Source organism: Physeter macrocephalus, chromosome 3, assembly GCF_002837175.3.
Source record: "Physeter macrocephalus isolate SW-GA chromosome 3, ASM283717v5, whole genome shotgun sequence".
In the NCBI taxonomy this organism is placed as follows: domain Eukaryota; kingdom Metazoa; phylum Chordata; class Mammalia; order Artiodactyla; family Physeteridae; genus Physeter; species Physeter macrocephalus.
Genome location: NC_041216.1, coordinates 1731273 through 1755519, shown reverse-complemented (window position 1 = coordinate 1755519; position 24247 = coordinate 1731273). Strand labels below are relative to the sequence as shown.

The 24247-nt window shown below is 45.9% G+C and overlaps 2 protein-coding genes across 5 annotated transcripts; one reads left to right on the top strand and one right to left on the bottom strand.

Annotated features, from left to right (window-relative positions):
* Window positions 1–409: 409 nt before the first annotated feature.
* TMEM269 (transmembrane protein 269) lies at window positions 410–23020 on the top strand. Of its 2 annotated transcripts, none has more exons than XM_055082596.1 (6): window positions 410–522; window positions 4715–4853; window positions 8840–8937; window positions 9630–9773; window positions 10418–10618; window positions 22763–23020. In XM_055082596.1, the coding sequence occupies exons 2-6, from the start codon at window positions 4762–4764 to the stop codon at window positions 22840–22842; spliced, it is 615 nt and encodes a 204-aa protein (XP_054938571.1). In that variant the 5' UTR covers window positions 410–522; window positions 4715–4761; the 3' UTR covers window positions 22843–23020. The 2 variants fall into 2 exon arrangements, with proteins under 2 accessions (XP_054938571.1, XP_023981458.1); XM_024125690.3 differs by lacking the exon at window positions 22763–23020 and adding an exon at window positions 13138–14207.
* On the bottom strand, window positions 18129–23905 carry SVBP (small vasohibin binding protein). 3 transcript variants are annotated; one of them, XM_024125691.3, is made up of 3 exons: window positions 23855–23905; window positions 23027–23201; window positions 18129–18544 (listed from the first exon to the last, which is right to left on the bottom strand). In XM_024125691.3, exons 2-3 carry the CDS (start codon window positions 23138–23140, stop codon window positions 18458–18460), a joined length of 201 nt encoding a protein of 66 aa, XP_023981459.1. In that variant the 5' UTR covers window positions 23141–23201; window positions 23855–23905; the 3' UTR covers window positions 18129–18457. The 3 variants fall into 3 exon arrangements, with proteins under 3 accessions (XP_023981459.1, XP_007110114.1, XP_007110115.1); XM_007110052.3 differs by lacking the exon at window positions 23855–23905 and adding an exon at window positions 23495–23826; XM_007110053.4 differs by lacking the exon at window positions 23855–23905 and adding an exon at window positions 23495–23635 and having other exon boundaries at window positions 23027–23176.
* Between the last annotated feature and the right edge of the window lie 342 nt (window positions 23906–24247).

The window sequence follows — 24247 nt, the reverse complement described above, 5'->3', positions numbered from 1 at the left end:
ACCACTGCGCCACCAGGGAAGCCCTGCCTAAGCGTTCTTATAGGCACAAAGATACAGCCGTGCACCAAGCACAGCAAAAGCCCTGCCCACACGGAGGGGGCTTACATTCTAGGGACCCTTCACAGTCTGGACCCCAGCATCCCTTTATAGCCTTATCTCCCCACAACTCCCTTCCAGCCCACCTCCCTCCCACACGCCGTGCACTCTGGTCTCTTCGCCTGCCAAGCCTGTCCACGCTCCCCATGTTAGACTAGTGCCCTCCTCTCAATCCCTGCATTCCCCTTCCGCGCCGCTTTAAGACCTAGGGCTCCCCGGCAAACTGAGGCCCCTCTTCCTGCCAACTAAAGCCCCGTGGCCCCTCCCCTGCCCCTCGGGGATTGTGAGCTAACAGCGGGGGTGGGGGATGGGTGAGAGGCTTGGGACGGCGCGGCTCCCCGTCTCCTGGGCTGGCCCCTCTCCACCGCCCAGGAAGTGGGGAAGGAGTGCGGGCCCCCACCCCATCTAAGAATGTCTGGTCCCCAGGTAAGCAGCCGCAGCGTCGCACGCGCCTCCCCCGGGGTGCTGTCGGCGACCACGGCCCTGGGGGGAAGGAGTTGTTCCGAAGCGCGGGCGCCCAGACCCGGCTCCGTCTCTTCCATCTTTTCGCCTGGGCGTCGTCGCCGTCGCTGTCGTCCAGGACCGACGCGGCACAGCAGGCAGGGGAGGGGCGAGGAGGGGAGCGCCGGTGTCTCCAGCTCGGACAGACCGGCGTCGGGAGGAGGCCGGCTCCCTGTTGGGCAGCTGGCCTCTAGGGTGGCGGGATGGAGTGGGGGCGGCCAGTGGGGGGCGGGGCGTTTCTAACCCGAGGGGCTGTGCGCGTGGCTCACCGCCCGCTGGGGAGCGCCGCCTGGAGCCTTCTCGCTCCAACGCTGCGCGGGTTTCCCGGCAAGGCACCGCCTTCGCCACGCCTTTCCTCTCCTGAGAAATCGCCGAGTCCCACGCAACTCTCCCCTCTTCTTCCGCTAGCAGCCCCAGCGTCGGACGTTTCTTGTCGCTCACTTCGTTCTCCTCACTCACCAGTCTCATGGCTGGTTTCCTTTTCTTCAGCCTCTGCCCTCGAGACCACCCTCCACCCCCAACCCACATCTGATCAAGACACCCCCTTACCAAATAAACATCACTGCCTGTCCACAGCGGCAAGGCAAGGTCACGGCAGCTATCACAACTGTGGCCTCCCTGCCGGCTTGGCCTCCCGGCAGCCCTGTCTCCCTGGGACCCAGCCTCCCTATTGGGCTTGCGCCCTTGCAATTTCCTTTGCCAGGAAGCACCCCCCCCCCTTTGTTTATGCCCGGAGACCCTCCGTAAATATCACATTGGCCAAGCCTTCCCCTGCCCCCACCCCAGACTTAGTCTTCCCTGGACACCCTCAGCAACCGGACAACCCCTTGTCCAATAAGAGTTGCCACACTGCCGTCACCGTCCCTACACACATCTGCCCCCCCTACCAGACTCCTAGCCTCCTGAGGGTGCCCAGAACACACAGGCCTGGCGCACAGCAGACATGGGCAAATAAAGATGGTAAACGTTGGGTAGTTGCTGGGTGTGCTGAGGGGCTGGATTGTTCACTTGAGAAGGCTTCTCACAGGACAGACTAGACAGGCTTTGAGTGATTCCGTGCAGGGAGAGGATCTCGGGCAAGCACCAGAGTGCTCTATTAATTTAACGGTCATTGAACAACTTCTATTGTCAGGCCTCATGCCGGGCACAGGGGACCTCGGTTGGCACTCAAGTTCCTTCCCCTGTAGTAGAGAAGGAAGACCACGTAGGCGGTGCCAATACAGAGTGCCAAGTGTCACACGGCGAGCACAAGGAGATGTGGCAGTGCAGAGGAGGAGCAGCTCAAGACTTGAGGGGGTGTCAGGCTTCCCAAAGAGGCCCACCACCCAACCCAAGACCAGAGGGGGGCAGAGAAGGGGCAATGGAGAGAGGAGGCTGAGAGTTGAGCAGGGCTTTGTCACGAAGGGCTTGCATACCACATGAAGGAGCTGGACTCCTCCTGAGGGTGTTGGGGAGCCACTGATGGCTTCCGGGGAGCCGGGGAATGACGTGAGCTAGTCTTGCAGGCCACTGCTGGGCAAGGCCTCAGCTCTGACCCCCTCGTCTGAGCCCCCTGACAGGCGGGGGCCCTCTTCTGTGCTCCCTCAGCAGCCTTGTCACCTCCTCTTCTGTGCAGGGTTGAATGCCTCTGCCAGACTGAGCTTTTTGAGAGACCAGACCAGGTCTTAATCTTCTCTGTCCCAAGACCAAGTGTTTGCTGAATGAATGGATTTTTCCTTTTTTCTCCAAATTTCAACAGCTCTTACTCTCAGCTCCACATCCTTCCATACCTGGGGCCTGTGCTGCAAATGGCTTTTAATTGGGAAAGAGGAGGCCCAGTTCCAATCCCGGCTCCACCATTTGCTGGAACAAGTTGCTTAACTGTTCTGAAACCTCAGTTTCCCCATTGTTAAGATGAGTTACCACCATGAACTGTCTATAAGTCTCCACAGGCCTGCATGAGTCTTGCTTTCCTGAACAGACTGTAAATTCCATGGTCCAGGCAGGGACCAAGGGCTTTCCCCAGCACCTTGCTCAGTCTGAGCTTACAACGAATACTACGATCAGTCCTGTTGGTTGGTAGACAGCAGAGTACCCAGGAAAGAACACTTATGCTGAAGTTGGAAGTCTTGTTCTGCCACTTCCACTGTGACCTTGAACAAGGTTCTTCCCCTCTCTGAGTCTTCTTTGCCTTACCTGGCAGACCTCACAGGGCCATTGGAAACCATAGAGGTGAAAGTGCTTTGTGAATGAAAGAGATACTATAGTAGACAATTAATTGCACATTAATTAAAAAAAAACAAACGGTGTGGTAGTATAGATGAGGTGTGTCTCGTACTTGATGGACATACCCCAGGTATCTGCTGACTGCCTCTGAGATGCTGGGATGCTGCTCTTCCAGGTGCAGACTAGGCTGGAACAGAGGTGTTTGGTCTTGCTTGGGTCAGCCTTGAGACTCAAGACAGACCAGGAGGGAAGGGTTGATAGGGAGGGAGCAGGCATCCAATCCTTTGCCCCCCTCCCATCCCAGATTTCTCAGACTAGCATTGCTTCCTGTCTTAGGTTTTGAGGGGACCTGGCATGACAAGGTCTCAGGAGTCCCAGTGGCTTTGGCATTGTAGCTACTGATACCCCTTGGTGAATGAAGCTGGCCTATGGGAGCAGTTAGCTCCACCGTGCTGCCTGATAAACTCCCAGCCCCAAATTCCAAGTCCGGCCCCCTCTCAACCTCTGACATACTGGTGGCAGTATTTATGGGAAAGGACCATGATTTGTCTTAGCTCTTGCCCAGACCAGAAGGGCCTGGGGCTGTACAGAGGGGCTGTATGGAGGCAGAGTCTCAGCTTCCTCACCTCGAAAATGAGTGGGGATTAAATGAGAAAACACCTTGGAACTTGTACATTTTACTCACGTGCAGGATTGCTATTTGTGGGTAGTGTGTTTACAACCAGTGGGGCCTCCCTGTTTCAGAGAACGCTGGGGCTCTTTCTCCAAAAGAAAGTTTCACACACAGTTTATGTGTAAGGAGTGCACATGTTTGGTCTTAGAGCGAAAACGGACACAGAGGGACTGTGAAAATGGCCAGGGCCAGCTGATTCCCTGCTGCTGAGAGAGACTGAGGGAAGGGAGGAGGCCTGGGCAGGGCCTGCTCCTGCACGGGGAGGCTGTAGCTGCCCAGCCAGACTGGCCATCTGAGCTCCCTCATTGCCCGCACAAACCTCCTCCTGCTGAGATTATGCCCCCGGTAAGAAGCACCAGATTTAGAATCAAACAGAAGGGATTGATTCTACTCACCTAAAGTGTGACTTTGAGCAAACACCTCCATTTCTCAGGACCTCAGTTCCCTCATTCGTGAAACGGGGAGAATTATAGCACCATCTCCTAAGGTTGTCAGGATCAGAAGAGAGAACGTGGTGAAAGTGCCATGAGAACTATTTAGTGCTGTCCATATTCATTTTCTGTTGCTCATCTCTTCCCCTGTTGATGCCTGGGGCATCTCAGCCACAGCCCTGTCCTTCTGAGGGAGTGAGCGTGGCCTCCGGGACAAAGGAGCCTGAGTCTGCAGCGGGCCCTTTGTGCTTCCTTCCCGTCAGGTGGCCTCTCTCCCCCTGGGCCACTCCTGGGGGTGAGGGGGTTACCCCTTCCCAGTGTTTTTGTTCCTGTGGGGCTCACTCCAAAGTATTAAAAGTAGCTTTATAATTAAAAGAAGAAAGAAAAAAAGGAGGGCTCATTTATGATAAAGGTCTCTATGACAAGGGCTCATCTCTCAGATGGGGGAAGGGTGCATACCCCTTGGACCCTGGGCCATGGGAGTGCCAGGAGGGTCAGTGTATGGGCTAGAGGGAGGTCTGTGCTGTAGGGCAAGGGGTGTAGTCAGAGAGGGGTGGAAGCTATGGTCGTTCTGGTTCACTCACTTTGCTATTGATCTTCCCCAGGCGCTCATCTTCAGCACCTTTGTCTTACCTCCTGGGTGTCCTCCATCTACCTGCAGTCTCCCTGATTCCAGCCAGTGAAACCATGTTGGGAGGGTGCAGCTCTGGGATGAGATCTAGGGGAACAGGAGCTACTGGGTCCCTGGGAGCCTCTTTTGGGACTCTTTGACCTTGACAACCCCTTGTCCCTCTCCCCTGGGCCCCAGGTCAGCACACCAGTTTCTTCCTGACCAAAGAGCAGAGCCACGCCCAGATGAATGAATTTTCCTGGAAGGATGTTGCCAGTGCCTTGTCCCTGGCCAACATGATCCTGGGGCTCATCTCCATCTTCTGCAGTTTCTGCAAGTAGGTCTGGGGCCCAGCAAGCTCTTAGCCAAGAGCTGGAGCCAATGGCATGAGGGAAGGAGTGGGGAGTCTAGAGAGCCAGGCTCCGAGGCGTACAGATCAACTGGGGGCAGGAGAAAGTGCAGTAGGTTGGGAGTCAAGGGGTCAAGATCCTAGCCTCAGTTCTACCACCAGCCTGATATGCGACCTTAGCTAGGTCATATCCTGAGCCTCAGTTTCTCCATCTTTAAAACAAGCAGCTCACACTATGATCTCTATAGTTCCTTCCAGCTATGGCCATCTAGAACGGTTTCTATGAGAAAATCAAGAGATTTTGAGATTTCTGTTCTGGTAGCCTTTGCACAATCCTTGGGTAGGCAGGCTACCATTAAATTTTTTTGATTCTTAAATTAGAGCATATGATCTGGCAGAATATTTGAAATTAGCACTGTTCTGGAAACTCTGAGACATGTATATGGGCCCCCCCCAAAAAGCTGTAGGCAAATTATGTTTCTATAAATTGAATCATGTTTCAATGGCTTTGGGAAATCAGCTCTTTAAAGATAAGTCCTTTATAATGCAAATAACATACTCCTAATCTGTTTGATTCTTTACAACCATGAGCAAGTGACTTCTCTGGATCTGTTTCTCAACCATAAAATAAGAGGATTTTGCCTGATTATGTTTAAGTTCCCTTCCAGTTTGAAAATTATGATTCTCTAAGTCTGGGTTTTTGGGGTCTCATAAAGTGGGGCATACCTGCAGCAAAAAATCACTATCTTCTCAGTTCAAGCTAATCTGGGAGTGTAGTTTTTATGCCATACTGGTGGGCCCAATTCCCTTTAGACACATAGGTATGGGTCTAAACAAAGGAAATACTAAGGTTGTTTGGGGACAGCTGAGGTCTGGGGTCAGGCTCTCTGTTTGCTTCTGCTGGGCCACCCAAGCATTGCAGTCAGGGTGTCGACTTGCGTATGGCCTCCTAGGGCAGTTTGGTCTGAGATTGTGGTAGCTGATTTCAGAGGAGTTTGGGAGCATGTGCTGGAAAGAAACGTAGAATCCTTGAATGTAGGATCTGAAAGATATCTTAGAAATCATTCAGAGCATCAAAATACATGAGACAAAAACTGATATAACTACAAGCAGAAACTGATGACTGTATTATCATAGTTGGATATTTCTATACCCCTTTATCAGTAATTGATAGATCCAGCAGGCAGAAAATCAGTAAGGATATAGTTGAATTGAACAGCACCATCAATCCACTGGATCTAATTGATATTTATAGCATACTTCATCCAACAGTAGCAGAATACCCATTCTTCTCAAGCTCACCAAGATAGACCACATTCTGGTCTGTAAGACATACCTTAACAAATTAAAAAAAAATAGAAATCATACAAAGTATGCTCTGTTCTGTTTAACTCATATGGAGTTAAACTAGAAATTAATAACAGAAAAATAACTAGAAAATTCCGAAATACATGGAGGTTAAACAACTCACTTCTAAATAATACATAGATTAAAAAAAGGAGTCTTGGGCTTCCCTCGTGGCACAGTGGTTGAGAGTCTGCCTGCCGATGCAGGGGACACAGGTTCGTGCCCCGGTCCAGGAAGATCCCACATGCCGTGGAGCGGCTGGGCCCGTGAGCCATGGCCGCTGAGCCTGCGCGTCCGGAGGAGCCTGTGCTCTGCAACGGGAGAGGCCACAACAGTGAGAGGCCTGTGTACTGCAGAAAAAAAAAAAAGGAGTCTCAAGAGAAATTTTTTAAAAATATTTTGAACTAAAAGAACGTGAAAATACAACTTATCATAATTTGTGAGATGCAGTGAATGCAGTACTTAGAGGGAAATTTATAGCATTGAATGCATATATTAGAAAAGAAATCTGCTCTGTAAAAGACCACGTCAAGAGAACTAGAAGACAAGCCTCAGACTGGGAGAAAATATTTGCAAAAATACATCCGATAAAGAACTACAGTCCAAGATATACAAAGCTTAACACTCATCAATAAGAAAACAACCCAATTAAAAACCCAATAAGAAAACAACCCAATAAAAAAACAACCCAATTAAAAAATTAAAAAACAACCCAATTAAAAAAACCCAAAGACCTTAACAGACACCTCACCAAAGAAGATATCCAGATGGCATTTAAACATATGAAGAGATACTCCACATCATATATCATCAGGGAAACGCAAATTAAATGACAATGAGATACCACTATACACCTATCAGAAGGACCAGAATCCAGAACACTGATAGCAACAAATGCTGCTGAGGATGTGGAGCAACAGGAACTCTCATTCATTGCTGGTGGGAATGCAAAATGGTACAGCCACTTTGGAAGACAGTTTGGTGGTTTCCTACAAAACTAAACATACTCTTACCATATAATCCAGCAGTCACACTCCTTGGTATTTATCCAAATGAATTGAAAACTGCGTTCAAAACCTGTACTTGGATGTTTATGATGTTTTATTCATAATAGCCAAATCTTGGAAGCAACAAAGATGCCCTTCAGTAGATGAATGGATAAATAAATTGTGGCACATCCAGACAATGGAATATCATTCAGTGTTAAAAAGAAATGAGCTATCAAGCCCTAAGAAGACATGGAGGAACATTAAATGCATATTATTAAGTGAAAGAAGCCAATCCAAAAAGGCTACATATTATATGACTCCAACTATATGACATTCTGGAAAAGAAAATATGGAGAAAATATGTATCCAAAAGTATGGAGACAATAAAAAGATCAGTAGTTTCCAGAGGGGTTGAGGAGGACATAAATAGGTAGAGCACAAAGGATTTTTAGGACAGTGAAAATGCTCTATATGATATTATAATGATGGATATATATCATTATACTTTTGTCCAAAACCACAGAATGTATTACACCAAGAGTGAGCCCTAAGGTAAACTATGGACTTTGAGTGACTACAGTGTGTCAGTGTAGGTTCATTCTTGGTATGTACCAAGGCCAGAATGCATCATTCTGGTGAGTGATGTTCATAATGGGAGAGGCTATGCATATGTAGGGCTAAGGGGTATATGGGAATCTGTATTCCTCTCAATTTTGTTGTAAACCTAAAACTTCCCTAAAAAAGTAAAGTCTTAGAAAAAATGGAAAAGAAGGAAGATCTAAAATCAATTATGTAAGCTTCCACCTTAGGAAACTAGAAAAAGAAGAGCAAATTAAATCAGCAGTAAGCAGAAGGAAAGAAATAATAAAAATTAGAGCAGAAATCAATGAAATCGAAAACAAGAAATCACTTTAAAAAAATCAATGAAACCAAAACCTGGTTCTTTGAAAAGATCAATAAAATTGATAAACCTCTAGCCAGGCTAACCAAAAAAAAGACAAGACACAAATTACCAGTGTCAGAAATGAAAGTGGAGGAATCATTACGTGGACATTAAAAGCATAGTAAAGGAATATGGTGAACAGCTCTATACCAACAAACTTGATAGCCTAGATGAAACAGACCAACTCCTTAGAAGATACAAGCTACCAAAACTCACACTAGGAGAAACAGATAATCTAAATAGGCCTATACGTATTAAATAAATCATTTGGTACAAACCCCTCATTTTATAGATGGAGGAACAGAGACCTAGGAAGGAGGAGTGGTTTATCTGAGATGGTTGTAGAGGCTGGACTAAGGCCTAGGACCCCCCTTGCCACTGAATGTGCCTGGAATTTAGAATTGAAAGGGACCTTAGTGATTACCGAGGGGGTTGAGGGCACCCCTTTGAGACTGTTGGTTGAGAATGAGAGTATGGAAGGGATGTAGATATGTGTGAGGGGTGTGTGTGTGTGTGTGCGTGTGTGTGTGTGTGTGTGTATGTAAAGCAGCACATATCAGAAAGGATGTGAGTGTGGGAACACATAGGGGTGTGTGCATGTGTGCTAGCGTAGGAAGCATATGGCGGGAGGTGGGTGGAGTCCAGTGGAGACTACGAAAGAGCCGCCCTTTGGGGCCTGCTGGCCTGCATTTTAGGAAGTCCCCCTGTGCCTCCTGGATGCTTTTGGTCAGCTTTCTATTAGACATGGCTATCGGGGCAATGACCAGACACCTCAACATCTGCTGCACATCAGGTGAGTCCAGGCCTCAGACTCATAATCCCTGACCCCAGGAGCACCCATTCAGGTCAGCTCCTCTATCCTCTGAAATACAGCAGCCTTCCCTGAGTCACCACTCCTGTTCACATCCCTCTGAGTGTAGCAGAAGCAGCCCCTGAACAGGAGTTTGTGAGCCCCACAGTCTAGATCTAGCTCCTCTGCTGGTTCGCTTATTGATCGCTGGCTGTCTTTGTCCTGGCCTTCAGTGGGCTTATCTGCCCCATCTCCCTCTTCAGGGTGGATCTGGGAGTGGGAGTGGTGGTTGTGGTCACGGGGGAGTGGGGGAATGAAAAATTACCCCAAGCAGAGCTGCTGGTTTAAAATATGACAAGATATTTCCATGCAAGATTTTGCTTGAAAAAAAGGGTTCCACAGCTTGTCAATTTGTTCCCAATTGTGGTCCAACCCTTGCATGTTAAAGGATGGGAAAACTAAGACCCAGACAGGGAAAGACTTGTCTAGGGCCATGTGGTCAGTTTCAAGCAGAGCCAGAAGGAGATCCTAGTCTTTGATCAACAGGCCACGTGGGGAGCAGCTGTTGCCCTCTGGCCCCTCAGGGACCTGACAAACAGGGTCCTGCTTGTCCTCACTCCAGCTCCCCCTCTAGAGGGAACTAAGGTATAAGACATATGAGTGTAAGTTCTTCTAACCTTGGCCTTCTGGAGCAGGAGCCGAGCTGAATGACTTTGCTGTCTTCACCACCTTTGGCCTGGCCTCAGCCCTGCTTCTAGGTGTGGATGGGCCTCTGAACGGGTTCCTGGCCATCATCTATGTGTTGGCTATTTCAGTCCGCCTCTGTTTTTATTCAGCTGGTGAGTGGAAGCCAGCCTTATGGCTGAGGGTAGGGAACCATGGAGGGGAGAAGCTGTTGGATGCCGGAAGTGTGAGGTGCAGTAATTGACTCCTTTCCTTTCTTTTATGGAGACCCCCTTCCTTCCTTCTCCCCTGCTCTAGGCCCACTGAAGACTGCAGGCTGCATTGGCAGAGACCTATTCTAGGGGGCGGGAACCCTTGGTTCTTGAACCAGCTGTGCCTTTTTCTTGTAGTGTGACCTTTGGATGGAGCATATGAATTCACAGACTCTAGAACTAGAGGTCCTACTCCAGTTTCCCATAACAGATGGAGAAACTGAACTCTGGTGAGGGTAATTACCTTGCCTAAGGTCACAACGCAAGGGATTGCAGATGCAGACAGAAAGATCTCAAAGGACCCTTCCACAGAGGCTTCCTAGGGGCCAAGGCATAGGCCTGGTCCTAGCTGCCTGCTTTACCTTGAGGATCCAGTGCAAAACCCACACATCATCTCTAAACAACTACGTGCTTTATGGCTGGCCACTGCCCTGGGATTAGGGGATTTGGAATGTGGGGCAGGGAAGACCCAAAGAGAGAAGGGCTTCCTCTGGTGGGTGCTTTAGAGCAGTGGGAAGCAGCAAACCCCATCTTTTCTTTCCCTGCAGGCGTTCCCTCCATATACAAGGGTCTACCCTGCCCCTATGCTTCCTGTGTTTTGGCCTCCACCTCCCTCCTGACCAAAGGCAACACATTCATTCTCTCTTGCATGGCCTCACTCATGATACTATTCATGATGGACCAGAGCTACTACCCACATGACGAAATCCTGGAGTCTGAGAACTGGAAAAAAATGGTCTATCTGGGAGGTGAGTGAAAATACTGCTCTTAAATATCGCTAGTGGGCTTCCCTGGTGGCGCAGTGGTTGAGAGTCCACCTGCCCATGCAGGGGATGTGGGTTCGTGCCCCGGTCCGGGAGGATCCCACATGCTGCGGAGCGGCTGGGCCCGTGAGCCATGGCCGCTGAGCCTGCGCGTCCGGAGCCTGTGCTCCGCAGTGGGAGAGGCCACAACGGTGAGAGGCCCGCGTACCTCAAAAAAAAAAAAAAAAAAGTCACTAGTGATCATTTATTATCACTGCTGCTCATTGCCACCCTGTACCTTGTCCCCACATTCCCTCTCTGTTTCACCCTGCTTTACTTTTCTCCGTAGAATTTATCATCACCTGATGTGGATTTACTTGTTTGTTGTCTATACGCACTAAACCTGCCCCCCCATAGAAGACTCTTTTTTATTTGTGCTGTAATTCCTAGTACCTAGGATTGTGCCAATCACATAGTAGACGCACAATAAATATTTGTTGGATGTCACTAAGTTCAATAGAAATTTAGGGAACACTGACCACGTGTCAGGTACTAGGAATCAAATCGGTAAACCAGACAAATACTTCCTGCCTCAGGATTTACAGTCCGATAGGGGAGACAGACACCAAACAAATCATGGCAGAAATAACTAAAAATATATAGTTTTGATGTGTTGTGAAACTATAGGGTGCTCTCAGAGGGCATCAGAGGGTGACCTAATTTAGACTGGAATGCTTTAAGGATGGGAAAGGATCCTTAAGGAGGTGACATTTAAATGAAATCTGGGTGAAAGTGGTCAAAAGGTAAAAACTCTAGTTACAAGATAAGTTCTGGGCATGTAATGTACAGCATGGTGGCTACAGTTAACAATAGTGTATTGGCTTTTTGAAAGTTGCTACGAGAGTAGATCTTAAAAGTTCTCATCACAGGGAAAAAATGTGTAACTATGTGAGGTGATGGATATTAAGTAAATTTATTATGGTTATCATGTTGCAATATATACAAGTATCAAATCGTTGTTGTTACACCTTGGACTAATAACAATGCTATATGTCAACGATATCTCAATAAAACTGGAAAAAAATTTAAATTACATGAAAACTGCAAGATGATTGGCCAAGTGGTGGGAAGCATGGCTCAGAAAAGGAAACAATTTTTGAATGTTCTGAGGCAAGAACAGCTGGATGCATTAGTGCACCAGTGTGGCTGGACTTGCTGAGAGAGGGCTTGTGACAGACTGAGGCCAGTGAAGTGAGCGGGCAGGATTGGGGACTGGATCCTGTAGGCAAATGAGAAGCCTTTGAAGGGATTTCTGAGCCACAGTTTTAAACGATCACTTGGACTGTAATGAAGAGAATAGATTGTAGGAGACTAAGAATAGAAGTAGGAAAACCAGCTTTTTGTCAGATGAGAGGTGATGGTTGTGGCGGAGATGAAGAGATTTGGCATAAATGTCAAAGTGACAGAGTTAATTCTTGTGAATTGCATTTCCATCAAAGTAGTACCACAGTCAGGTTGGTAGGGATTTTGGTTGACATTTGTAATTGAGTTTGATACGGTAATACAGGGACAAAGTTGGTTTGGTCAACTTTGAAGCATGCAAAGCTAAACTCACCTGTCATCTAAACTGGCCCTGTGTGGGGCTAGCTTCTGCTATTAAATCTCACGTTGTTACTTGTTCACCAGACTTCTGCAACAAAGTTAAAGGGGAAGAATGGCATCTCACGTTTGTAGTACTTCCATAAATTTCTTTCACACATTCCCCATTCAATCTCATTATGACAGAGGGTGAGAGGCATTATTATTCCTCTCTTAAGGTAATAAACAGGCTTGAAAGAGTTAGGTGACTTGCCCAAGATCACACAGCTGATAAGTGGCAAAGTATGGACTTTTCTAAATCCAGGTCTTGGGACTCCAAATCCCATGTTCATTCTACCACATCACAGCGGTATCCATTACAGGATCACTCATGCATTTCCATTCCAGAGGAGGCAGGACAACCAACAAATCTGTATTCTCGGGGGTAATAACCAACTGTCTTAGGCAGTCAGAATATTAAAAGTGTCAGTGTGGGGAACTGTTTACTATTCAAGTTTCCAGGCCCACCTTGCAAGCAGGCCTTTCTAAGGACAGCAGTCTCAGGCCTGCTATGTTAACTCTTTTCTGCATGCGTAAAATATTTTATTGACCCTTATCTCATGTTAAACTTGAAACAATTAGGAATATATTTTTTTTCTTTTTTGTTCTTTTTTTCTAACAAGAGATCTGGGCAACTCAAATTTATTCTTGGCTAAAACTGACTTCTGATCTGAATTTGACAAAATGGAGCCTGAGATTGCATTAGATTGTAATTGTCTAGTTACACAGGGACAAACTCTGAAAAGGCAGGGATCATGTGTCATTGGTTTTAGTGTCTTAGGCTCTGTGAGTAAAAACTGAAGGCTGGAAAGAGGGGAATGGGAAGTAGAGGGTGGAAAATACACATAAGACAGCTTCATAAAAATTGTTTGCCTTTTTTCTTCCAGGTGTCATCATGGTGTTTTTGTCTCCATTGTCGCTAACTGCTTTTTACTGCCTGATGTGGTCACTCTCCTACATCTTCTTTCCAGATGCTCTATGGGGCAAGGCAGCATGTCTTAAGCTGCAGCACCGAAGACACTAAACAGCCTTACCCACTCCCGCTGGCCTCTGTGGGGTTTCTGCCAGCATGTTGGGCCAAGCCTCGCCTTACCCTTACTAAAGGTTTCCTTGTCCCTATGTTGTGCATGTGCTAGATACATGTTGCCTTGAACCACAGCAACCCACAGTAGGGCCAGCGGCCTATATACTTCTTCCTCTTTATTCAGGGTTCTGAATCTCTTGGGGACAAGAGTTGTTTATGTCATACAGAACAGAATTTTTTCCAAGCTAAATTTGGGCTGGGCTTGAGTTCCATCCCTGTTACCGGCTGGGTGAACTTGTGCACTCAGGTTAGTCCCTTGAAAATGAGTGAAACCCTTCAGAGTTGGTATAGCCTCCACCTTGGTCCTGCCTGAAGGTAATTACTCCAGTGGTGAGGTGGGGCTTAGTAACGTGTTTCTTAAATTTACAGACTCTGGCTCTGTAGAGCGGAGCTGATAGCAGGACAATCACGTTGCCCAATTTGTGTGTAGGATTTTGTAACTTAAAATTCCGTATTTCCACAGTCAAAGCTTCTGCCTTTTGCTTTGTTTAGAGATTAGACACAGTGGCATCTTGAGGGCATCGTCTGGTCTCCAGGATCTCATTATGTGTTCTTTTCCTAAGCTCTAAAATACTAAACTCTAGATATTCAAAGGGCATTTCATATTCTAAAATCCAAATTGAACAGAAATAAAATTGTGTGGAGCCCTAAAGTGGCACCTCACAAAGAACTCAGGCCCACTGAAAGCCATGCCCCCGGCACTGCCTCTGGACTTTCCATCTCCAGGTGGTGAACCAGATTACTGGCTAGTTCCACCCCTTCCTCAACTAGGGCACCAGAGCACTTTTACCTCGGGTCTAACTTCTTGAAGTTTGCAGAACAAACTATATGGCAAATATGCATTAAATCTAAAATTAAATGAAAAATAAAAGTCCAATGAAGTCCACATTGCTATGATTTGACTCTAAAGGAACAGACAGCACCCTCCTCTTCTCCACGGCTTTCTGTTTGTATCTCTGTTATATCATTTGTATTTTTTTCATGGTTAGATGAATATGTCTGTTTCCCACTAGATTTTTTTTTTTTTTTTTGTGGTACGCGGGCCTCTCACTGTTGTGGCCTCTCCCATTGCGGAGCACAGGCTCCGAACGCACAGGCTCAGCGGCCATGGCTCACGGGCCCAGCCGCTCCGCGGCATGCGGGATCTTCCCGGACCGGGGCACAAACCCGTGTCCCCTGCATTGGCAGGCGGATTCTCAACCACTGCGCCACCAGGGAAGCCCTCCCACTAGATTTTAAGCTCCTTCAGTTTATCTTTTCATATTTCTGCTGCCTGCCACAGTGCCCCACACTCAAAAACATTTACTTTGTTGATGAATTTGTTTGGTTGTGCATTCTAGTGAGTTATATAAAAGGTTACTATAATGTAGTAAGAATCTTACAAACATACATGGGCTCAGACATTTCAGTGTGAAGTCCTTCAATGCTGAACCCTCATTTCACTGATGCTATCCTTCATCAAAATATTTTAGGAGCTCCAGGTCGAGAAATGCCTTCACATAAGCTCTTAGAGGCCAGCACCTAGCACAGTGCCTGGACATAGTAGGTACTCAAAAAATACTTATTTTACTCTGAACCAACCAGATTTAGTCCAAAAACCTAATATTCAATATTAGCCAATGATGTCCTCTTCTTAAACCAAAACCACATTAGCTATCAGATTTGGCCTCCAATGATTTTTGGCTATATCTAAAACTTGAACTACATTCAAAGGAAAAAGATGCAATTCTGAAAGAGGATTTCCATGTCCATTTTGAGCCATAGCAGCAGAGCTAAAATAAATATGTAGACTTCCAAGAGGACTGCTTTGAATGGGAAAATATACATTTGATTGTATAAATTGTACTTTGTTTATAACAATAATAATCATACTACATTGCCTCAAAAAAAAGTTTAGGTTAGCAATATGAGGATAGTTATAGGTCAGCCAAGAGCCTCTTGACTTAACAGAGGGACGTGTGCTTCCTTCTACCTATATGAAAGTAAGGCTACACTTCTACTCTGGCTCTGGGGTCTCAGGATGCTAATGCTAACCATTCAATGTCTTTACTTCCTTAGTCAGGAATCAAAATAAAAAATAGAACTAAAATAGAATATGTTATAAAATTAAATAAATAAAATAAAATAAAATATTCTAACATATAACAGATCTTAGGAACAAGTGGGAAGGCCAAGATTTCAAAAACATACTTCTCAAGCATCTTTTCTGATAACAATGGTATGAAACTAGAAATCAACTACAAGAAGAAAGGTGGGGAAAAAAATCACAAATATGTGGAGACTGAACAACATGCTACTGAACAACTATTGGGTCAACAAAGAAATCAAAGGAAAAATAAAAATTATCTGAAGACAAATGAAAGTGAAATTTTGACATACGAAAACCTATGAGATGCACCAAAAGTGATACTAAGAGGGAAGTTTATAGTAATACAGGCCTACCTCAAGAAACAAGAAAAATCTCAAACACTCTAACCTTACACCTGAAGGAACTAGAAAAAGAAGAACAAATGAAGCCCAATGTCTACTGAAGAAAGGAAATATTAAAGATCAGAGCAGAAATAAATGAAGTAGAGACTGAAAAGACAATAGAAAAGATCAATGAAACTAAGAGCTGGTTCTCTGAAAGATAAACAAAACTGACAAACTATTAGCTAGACTCACTAAGAAAAAAAGAGAGAAGGTAATGATAAATAAACTCAGAAATGAAAGAGGAGAAATAACAACAGATACCACAGAAGTACAGAGGATCAGAAGAGACTATCATGATCAGCTATACATCAACAAATCGGACAACCTAGAAAGAATGGATAAATTCTTAGAATCATATAGTCTTCCAAGAGTGAATCATGAAGAAACAGAAAATCTGAATAGATCGATCACTGGTGCAGAGATTGAAACAGTAATCAAAAACCTCCCCCAAAACAAAATTCCAGGGCCAGATGGCTTCACAGGTGAATTCTACAAAACATTCAAAGAATTAATACTTATCCTTCTCAAACTATTCCAAAAAATAGTTGAAAAGGAGGGAACGCTTCCTAACTATTTTACAAGGCCCACATCACCCTAATAGCAAAACCAGACAAAGAAAACACAAAAAAAGAAAATTATAGACCAGTATCACTACTGAACATAGATGCAAAAATCCTCAACAAAATATTGGCAAACCAAATACAACAATACATTAAGGATCATACACCATGATCAAGTGGGATTTATCCCAGGGATGCCAGGATGGTTCAACATCCACAAAGCAATCAATGTGCTATACCACATTAACAAAATGAAGTATGAAAACCATATGATCATCTCAATAGATGCAGAAAAAGCATTTGACAAAATTCAACACCCATTTATGATAAAAACTCTCAATAAAGTGGGTATGGAAGGAATGTACCTTGACATATTAAAGTGCATATATGACAAACCCACAGCTAACATTATGCTCAATGGTGAAAAACTGAAAGCTGAAACAAAAGCTTCATGAAACAATATCCTTACCACATGTGATATTTTACAATCTATTATTTCACTAAAATGAAAAGCTGGTCACAATTTATTCAATTGATTTTTACAACCACCTACAGTTTGCAATACTAGAAAATTTCTCTAGGATGAACTATATCCAGGGCTGCGACAGGTTAATACAAGCAGTTCCCAACTAAGGATGAGAATCTTTCCAACCAATGCTCATATATTAATTGGTTATTTGAAATTTGAAACATATCCCATGAAGTAAGGTAGTTGGGAAGTAATATTTACTGAGTAGTTATTACGTACATTATCTTACTTCTCAATGAATGATCTTGAGAAGAAAATATTATTCCATTACACAGATGGGAGAAGAGTGAGGCTTGGAGACGTCAATAACTTATCCAATGCAGTAAAAATGGCACTTGACCCCAAGTCATCTGACTCCAAAAACTGCTCTTTCTAGCATACTAATACATCATTTCCTTAGGTTTATGATGACAGCTTACTCCAAACCCCCATTTCTCCAAAACACAAAACTGAAAAATCTGCATTCAACCCAAATTCAGTAGGATCCTATAGAACCTAATTACTACTTATGGGGATAATCTATGTAGAGGTAATCCTTGACTATAACTTAGGCTCTCAAAACACATTCTCCACAGGGATAGCAAGCTCCTTAACTCCGCAGTTTATTCCTAAAACAAACACAGCAATGGGAACAGAATTCCCAGTGACTTCAGAGCAGCAGGGAGACAAAGGAGATGGGAATTGCTGGAGATATTCCCAGCACCACTAGGGAAAATACAGGTATTTCCAGTGTGGAGACTAACGGAGGTGGCAGTGTTGGCTCTTGTGCCCTCGCTGAGCGGTCTGCCTCATTTCCATATGTGTTCTGCTTCTAGGCCTGATAAAGTGAAAGATGAAAATGAAAAACCAAAAACTAAAATGAAAACCCAAAAGCGCCTCACTCCCCTCCCCCTGCTGGTGCAAGCCTGCCACTAGCTGTCCACATTCATAGGGTGACAGGAATCCTAGCTTCAAGCCTCTAAACCTGAGCTGTGGCTCATCTGGGAGCAGAGGCCACATATTTATACCCGTGTGGCTAAACACTTAGGGTCTGGAGGGTCTGCAGAGCTTTAGGCCCAGAAAGAATGAAATCTGGAAGCAGCCATGTTCTCTCCCTCCTCTCCTCTCCGCTCTCCTCCTGAAGGAGAAAGGGTCCTCTCTGCTCACCTCAACTTTGCCTGCCTAGTACGTTCTTTTGGACTCCACCTTCTATGGCTAGGCACCCCGACCCTAAAGTATGAGCAAACAAACATCTTATTAGTATTTTATTTGTAGTTTTGGAGATTACAGTTTCACAAGAAACACTGATTTTTTTTCAAAAAATAGAAAAAGTTACAAAAAAAAAGAATCTATTGTCTTGGAAGAATAGAACAAGTCTCTTCAGCAAGCAATGGGCCAATTCAGATCGGAGGAACTAGTGAAGTAAGTTAGATATAGGAAGTTCCGATTTATCCAGTTTTAGGAATAACACAAATGTCTTCTTGTCCAGTTGTGTAAGGCTCCAAATGGGCCATCTCAGCTTAAGACTGGTAACACACAAACAAAGCCTCCAGGGTCCCATCGAGTGTGAACGCAGGGGTAGCTCACTCTCCAGGAGGCTGCATCTGTTTACAGAACTCATCAAACTGCTGCTGCTCCAGTTCTGTCATGACTCTGTTGAGGGCATAGATCTGAATGGGAGAAAAGACATGTTAGCAATGGAGGCAAATGCTCAGTGTATCTTCAGACACAAGAGGCTGTGTCATTTGAAAATGCCAGAACTGCACTGGTAACGCAGGGGCAGGAGAGGTAGACAGTAACTCCACTGGGGAATCAGGTAAGAAGCAGTGAGGCAGGTGACTGATCAGGCCTTTAAAGGACCGGTAGGATTTGAACAGGTAGAGACTGGGGAAAGGACATAGGTGATGGGGGAGTGGATATTATGATTAAATAAATATAATGGAAAAGTACAGCATTAGTTCTGGAAACTTCAAGTATGCTAATATGGAAGATATGGAATGGGGTTTGGGGAGCTGGAGAAAGCAAGAAAAGTATGTTAGGGCCTTAAATGCCATGCCAAGGAATCTGGACTTTATCAGGCTGACTCTGGAGAGAGAAGTGTGCAGGGAAGCAACTTGATTATATCTGTGCTTTGAGAAAGAAAACTGGAGACCATGTGAGGGATGGAGTCGGGGAGGAGAGATAATGGGCATTAGGAGACACCTATTACAATAGTCCGGAAGGAGGTAGTAGGAACGTGACCTAGGGCAGGCAGTGGGGTGGAAAGAAAACTGTGAGAGACATTCTAAGGTGAAAGGCAGGGTGTCTACCTTATTGCTCACCTTGCAGTAATCAATTCCACCAAGGAATGAAAAACAACATAAAGCTTCCACATTTGTATAGAAGAAAAAAAAGAAGGACCGTGTTTGTGTGTAGGGGATAAAACTTGAGTAATCAAAAAGAAGGGAAATGGGCTTCCCTGGTGGCGCAGTGGTTGAGAGTCCACCTGCCGATGCAGGGGACACGGGTTCGAGCCCTGGTCAGGGAAGATCCCGCATTCCGTGGAGCAACTAAGCCCGTGCACCACAACTACTGAGCCTGTGCTCTAGAGCCCACGAGCCACAACTACTGAGCCCATGTGCCACAACTACTGAAGCCCGCGCACCTAGAGCCTGTGCTCCGCAACAAGAGAAGCCACCGCGGTGAGAAGCCAGCGCACAGCAACGAAGAGACCCAACGCAGCCAAAAATACGTTAAAAAAAAAAATTCTATAATCTTTAAGTAAAACGGAATTCCACACAGTGATGAAAATAGTCTCAAACAACAACACAAATGATTCCCAGAAAGCACAATACTGATAGTTAAAATGGTCAAGTTTTATGTATGTGTTACCATAAAACAAACAAATAAATAAATAAATCTGCATGGTTAAAAAAAAAAAAAAGATGCTGAATGAAGAGAACCAGTCACGGAATACGGTAACATATATAAAGTTCAGAAACATGCAAAACTAGACAGTATACTGTTATGCTATAAAATATTATTTAGGGGTACGCACAGAAATAGTAGATTAATACAGAACAGCAAGGGAGTGATTAGCATGAAATTAAAGACCGAGGGTACTGCTAGTGGGAAGGCTGGGGACATGACCAGAGTGAGGCCTGAAGAGCTTCTAAGTTACTGATCATGTTCTATTTCTGTAGTTGGGTGTTTGTTTTATTCATCTTCTTTAAGTGCACAAACACATTTTATATATATTATTTATATGTATTATATAATTAAGAATATATTAAGTAATACATTAAGCAGAGAAAGGAGAGACTCAAAATGGGTCAAGGGTCCAAGCCAAGGAATGACACTTTCAAGGAGAGGATCACCAACAGTGCCAAATGCTGCTTCAACTGCCAAATGGGCCTCTGTTCCCATTCACCCCTCTCATCTCTCCTTCTCATCTCACTTTCTGGAATGTGGCATCTATACAGAACTGAAGGGAAACTGTGTCTCCGCCTCCCCACAAGGGCTCTTGTCACATTCCTATCTTAGGAAACTGCATTCCAGGCAACACAGACAAAACAGCAAGGCAACTGTGGGGCAAAGCAGGGAGCAGGAGAGACCTGTTTCGATGGCAGTACTGCCCCTCAATCCCTTACTACCTAGGAATTCTGGTCACAACACTTCACTTGAAATGAGGCTAATACTTTCTACCTCACAAGGTCATGTAAGTTGTATCTCCCTTCCTTATTCCAGGAAGGATTTACAAAGGTCAGAGTGGGAGCAACAATAATATACCCTGGTGTGAGGATTACACGTGGTGATGCATGTGCCTGGCACATCTGAGGAACTCAACAGTGCCAGCTGCAACGACAGTGCAAGTCTGGCATGACATCTTGGCAAATCAGCACAATTCAACTTCAAGTCCGCACAATGAAAACACAGTGACTCTTGATAACAATCAATCGCTGCCATTTTTGAGCGCTTTCTCTGGGCCAGGCACTGTCCTACGTGCTTTACATACAACATTTCTATTCCTTACAACAATCCTGTGTAATTGATGTTATCATCCTCATTTTACCAAAAAGGAACTGAAGAGCTGAGGTTCAGAGAGGTTAAGTATCTTGTCCAAGGTGACTCGGGAAGAACTGGAATTTATGGGGAGTTGGGGTTTGAAGTCAGACAAGTAAATGTAACCTGTGGAACCTCACCGGCAGGGTGTCAGTAAACACATGAACAATGTCCTCAACAACATTATCACTGCAGTGTGCACAAAGGACAGTTTCCTAGGGCTGTTTCTTACAGCAGCCCTCCAACTTTCACCAAAGCGCTCAGCAGTAAAACTGTCTGGGGGCCTGTGTCCAGGTGAGGATGGGGAGGTGAAGGAAAGAGGGGCACAATCTGTTAGAACCCAGATCCACAGCTCTCAGACAGTCTGCCTTAATCCAAAGACAGATTTCAGTTTATGGATTAATTTCAAACACACTATTAAGTTTACTTATTATGTTTATGTCGGCCTCCCCCACTGAATGCACGTTCCATAAAGGCAGGGACTCCTCTGTTCCTACAACAGTGCCTGGCATGTAGTAGCAGTTCAATATTGTGAGTGAATGGATCAGATTAACAAAAATTTAAAGTCTGACACTATTAAGCATTGGAAAAGAAGTGAGGAATGAGAACTCTCTCACACTGCTAATGCAGGTGCAAACTTGTACAATCTCTCTGAAAACAATTTGGTAACGTCTAGTAAACTTGAAAATGTACCCAATAATTCTACTTCTAGCTATATATACCCTTCAGGAATTCCAGCACAGGTGCCCAAGGAGACATCTAAAAGTTTTTCACTACAGCATTGGTTGTAACAGCAAAAAAAAAAACCCCTATAAATTATTTAAACATCCATTACTGGAGGATGGGGTAAATATACTGAAGTGGATTCATAAACTAGACTACTATTAGCAGTGATGAGGAATAAACTAGATTCTTACATTAACATGAATAGTTCTAAAAAACATAAACAAAATGCAAAATAAAACACGTGGAATTAGTTTAATGTAAGATTTTAAAACACAAAAGAACATTTTAGGGCTTCCCTGGTGGCGCAGTGGTTGAGAATCCGCCTGCCGATGCAGGGGACACGGGTTCTGTGCCCCGGTCCGGGAAGATCCCACATGGGTAAAAGTATAAAAAAAAAATAGTGGTTGCCCATAGGGAGGGGAAAAGGAAATGGAGAAAGGGGACTTCAAATATTCATGTAATTTTTTTTTTTTTTTTTGCGGTACACAGGCCTCTCACTGTTGTGGCCTCTCCCGTTGCGGAGCACAGGCTCCGGACGCGCAGGCTCAGCGGCCAGGGCTCACGGGCCCAGCTGCTCCGCGGCATGTGGCATCCTCCCGGACCGGCGCACGAACCCGTGTCCCCTGCATCGGCAGGCGGATTCTCAACCACTGCGCCACCAGGGAAGCCCTATAATTTTTATTTATCTTATTTAAAAAAGACTCCAGGCAAATATGGCAAAATGTTAAACACTACCAATCTGGGGTGCTGAGTACCCAGGTGTTTGTTATAATATTCTGCTTTTCTGTATTTTTAAATTTCTAAAAAAAAGGAAAGAAAAGAAACAAGCAAAAGCAAAAGAAATAGAAAGAGGGAAGACTGCAGTAAGCTTTTTCCTGATATTAAATGCTAAAATAAAATATTCACGTAAACAGTCAGCTTGATTTTTAAGTGCCGACTGAACAAAGGAACACAGTGTTGGGTGTAGAGCTTGGGCCTCTACTGCCCAATTAGGAGGAGCAACTCTCCAGGCCAAATCCAGGACATTTGTACTAGGGTGTCTGACACTTGCTCTCTCTCACTCCCTTACAGGACCCCTCCCTTACATGTCCCTTCTCTTTTTCCTTTCTTCCTTCCCTCAGGTCCTACCACAAAAGCTCTGCACCAGGAGTCATCTGGAGACTATCTGGTACTGGTCGGGGTTCTGAAACTTGGCATGTGACTCTGGGCTGCCACCTCACCATGTGAGCCTCAGCGATCTCCTCTGGAAACCTGGGAGAACACCTGTTTTGGCTGGATTGGCTGGAGGCAGGTAGGGCTCCCCGTCACAGCTCTCCTCTCTGTATCTCTCTATACCGGCATCATCTCCAGCAGACTACAGGTATACAGGCCCTCCTTACTCTCACCTCTGCTCTCTGTCTTTGCTTCAGCTCCTGCTGGGCTGATTTCTGCTTGGCCTTCTCAACTCTGCTGACAGCCTCTTTAACTTTGGACTTTTCTTTACGTGCAGGTGGATCCATGACTTGGCTTCTGTATACTTCTTAGTCAGCTCTGACCTGGATGGTACAGAAGAAGGCAGATCTAAAAACAAAAAAAGAATGAACGAAAGAACTTCCATTCACTAATGCCCTACCTCAGCCCCTTCCTTTGGCAGGGGAGGCAGAGGGGCCCGGGGGAAAGGGCGCTGCACTGGAGGAGTAAGACCTAAGTCCCACTGCCACCACCTCGCTGGGTGTCTCTAGGCAAATCTCCTCCCCACTTTGAGCTTTAGTTTTCTCCGTCTGCACAATGGGACAACAGTCCATCCCCTGGCCCCCTCCCACGAGCTGCCGTGTGAGCACCAAATGCGAAGAGCCCTGTGAACGGTTTCCTACACTGTAGCGCGCTGCATCCAGCGTGGGACTGCCAGAATTACGAGGACACCGCGGCCCAGAGGGACCGACCGGCCGAAGTCTCGAAGCGGGCTGGCGAGGAGCCCAAGGCTCGCGCGGCCGCCAGCCTCCGGACCAGGGCTTTCCCACCTCTGCCCTCCCAGAAGGTTACGGCCCGCTCGGCCCGAGGGGCCCGCCCTCCGCCACCGCCCCGCCCGGGCCCAAGCCCGGCCCCAGGAGAGCTTCCCTCCCGCCGCCGCCCACTCCCAGTGCAAAACGGCGGCTGGAGGCGGGCGGCGCTCGGTAGTCGGGGCCTTCCCTCCCGGGTCAAAGGCCCAAGGTAGAACCCCCGCCTTCCCCTACCTCCCAGCCTGCAGTACGAGCCTTCCGCGCCTCGGATTGGGCGGGGCCGGGAGGCGGAGGGCTGGCCGGCGCGCCGAGGCCCCGCCCACAGGAAGGGCCGCGCCTGCGCAGAGAGCGTGTCTGGACGCCCCGCATCGGTGCTGGAGCTGGAGCTGGAGCTGGAGCTGGAGCTGGAGCTGGGGCAGAGGCGGGTGGGTACCAGTAACAAAAGCTTTTCCCGGGAATACTTTCTGGGACAGACGCTAGGCTTTGAAAGGTGATATCTGAAACCTGGGACTAGAATTGTAACTCTCTGAACCCCAGTTTTCAATTCGGAAAGTAGGGATGATTGCTGCCTTCTTTTATTATTATTATTATTATATAATTTAGACTGTAAACATGGTCTAGTTTTGC

Coding starts and splice junctions, on each gene's coding strand:
- SVBP (XM_024125691.3), bottom strand. CDS start 23,140: ATGGATCCACCTGCACGTAAAGAAAAGTCCAAAGTTAAAGAGGCTGTC. Junction 18,545..23,026: donor AGCAAAGACAGAGAGCAGAG/GTGAGAGTAAGG, acceptor TCTCCCATTCAG/ATCTATGCCCTCAACAGAGT.
- TMEM269 (XM_024125690.3), top strand. CDS start 4,762: ATGAATGAATTTTCCTGGAAGGATGTTGCCAGTGCCTTGTCCCTGGCC. Junction 8,938..9,629: donor CAACATCTGCTGCACATCAG/GTGAGTCCAGGC, acceptor CTTCTGGAGCAG/GAGCCGAGCTGAATGACTTT. Junction 10,619..13,137: donor AAAAATGGTCTATCTGGGAG/GTGAGTGAAAAT, acceptor TTTTTCTTCCAG/GTGTCATCATGGTGTTTTTG.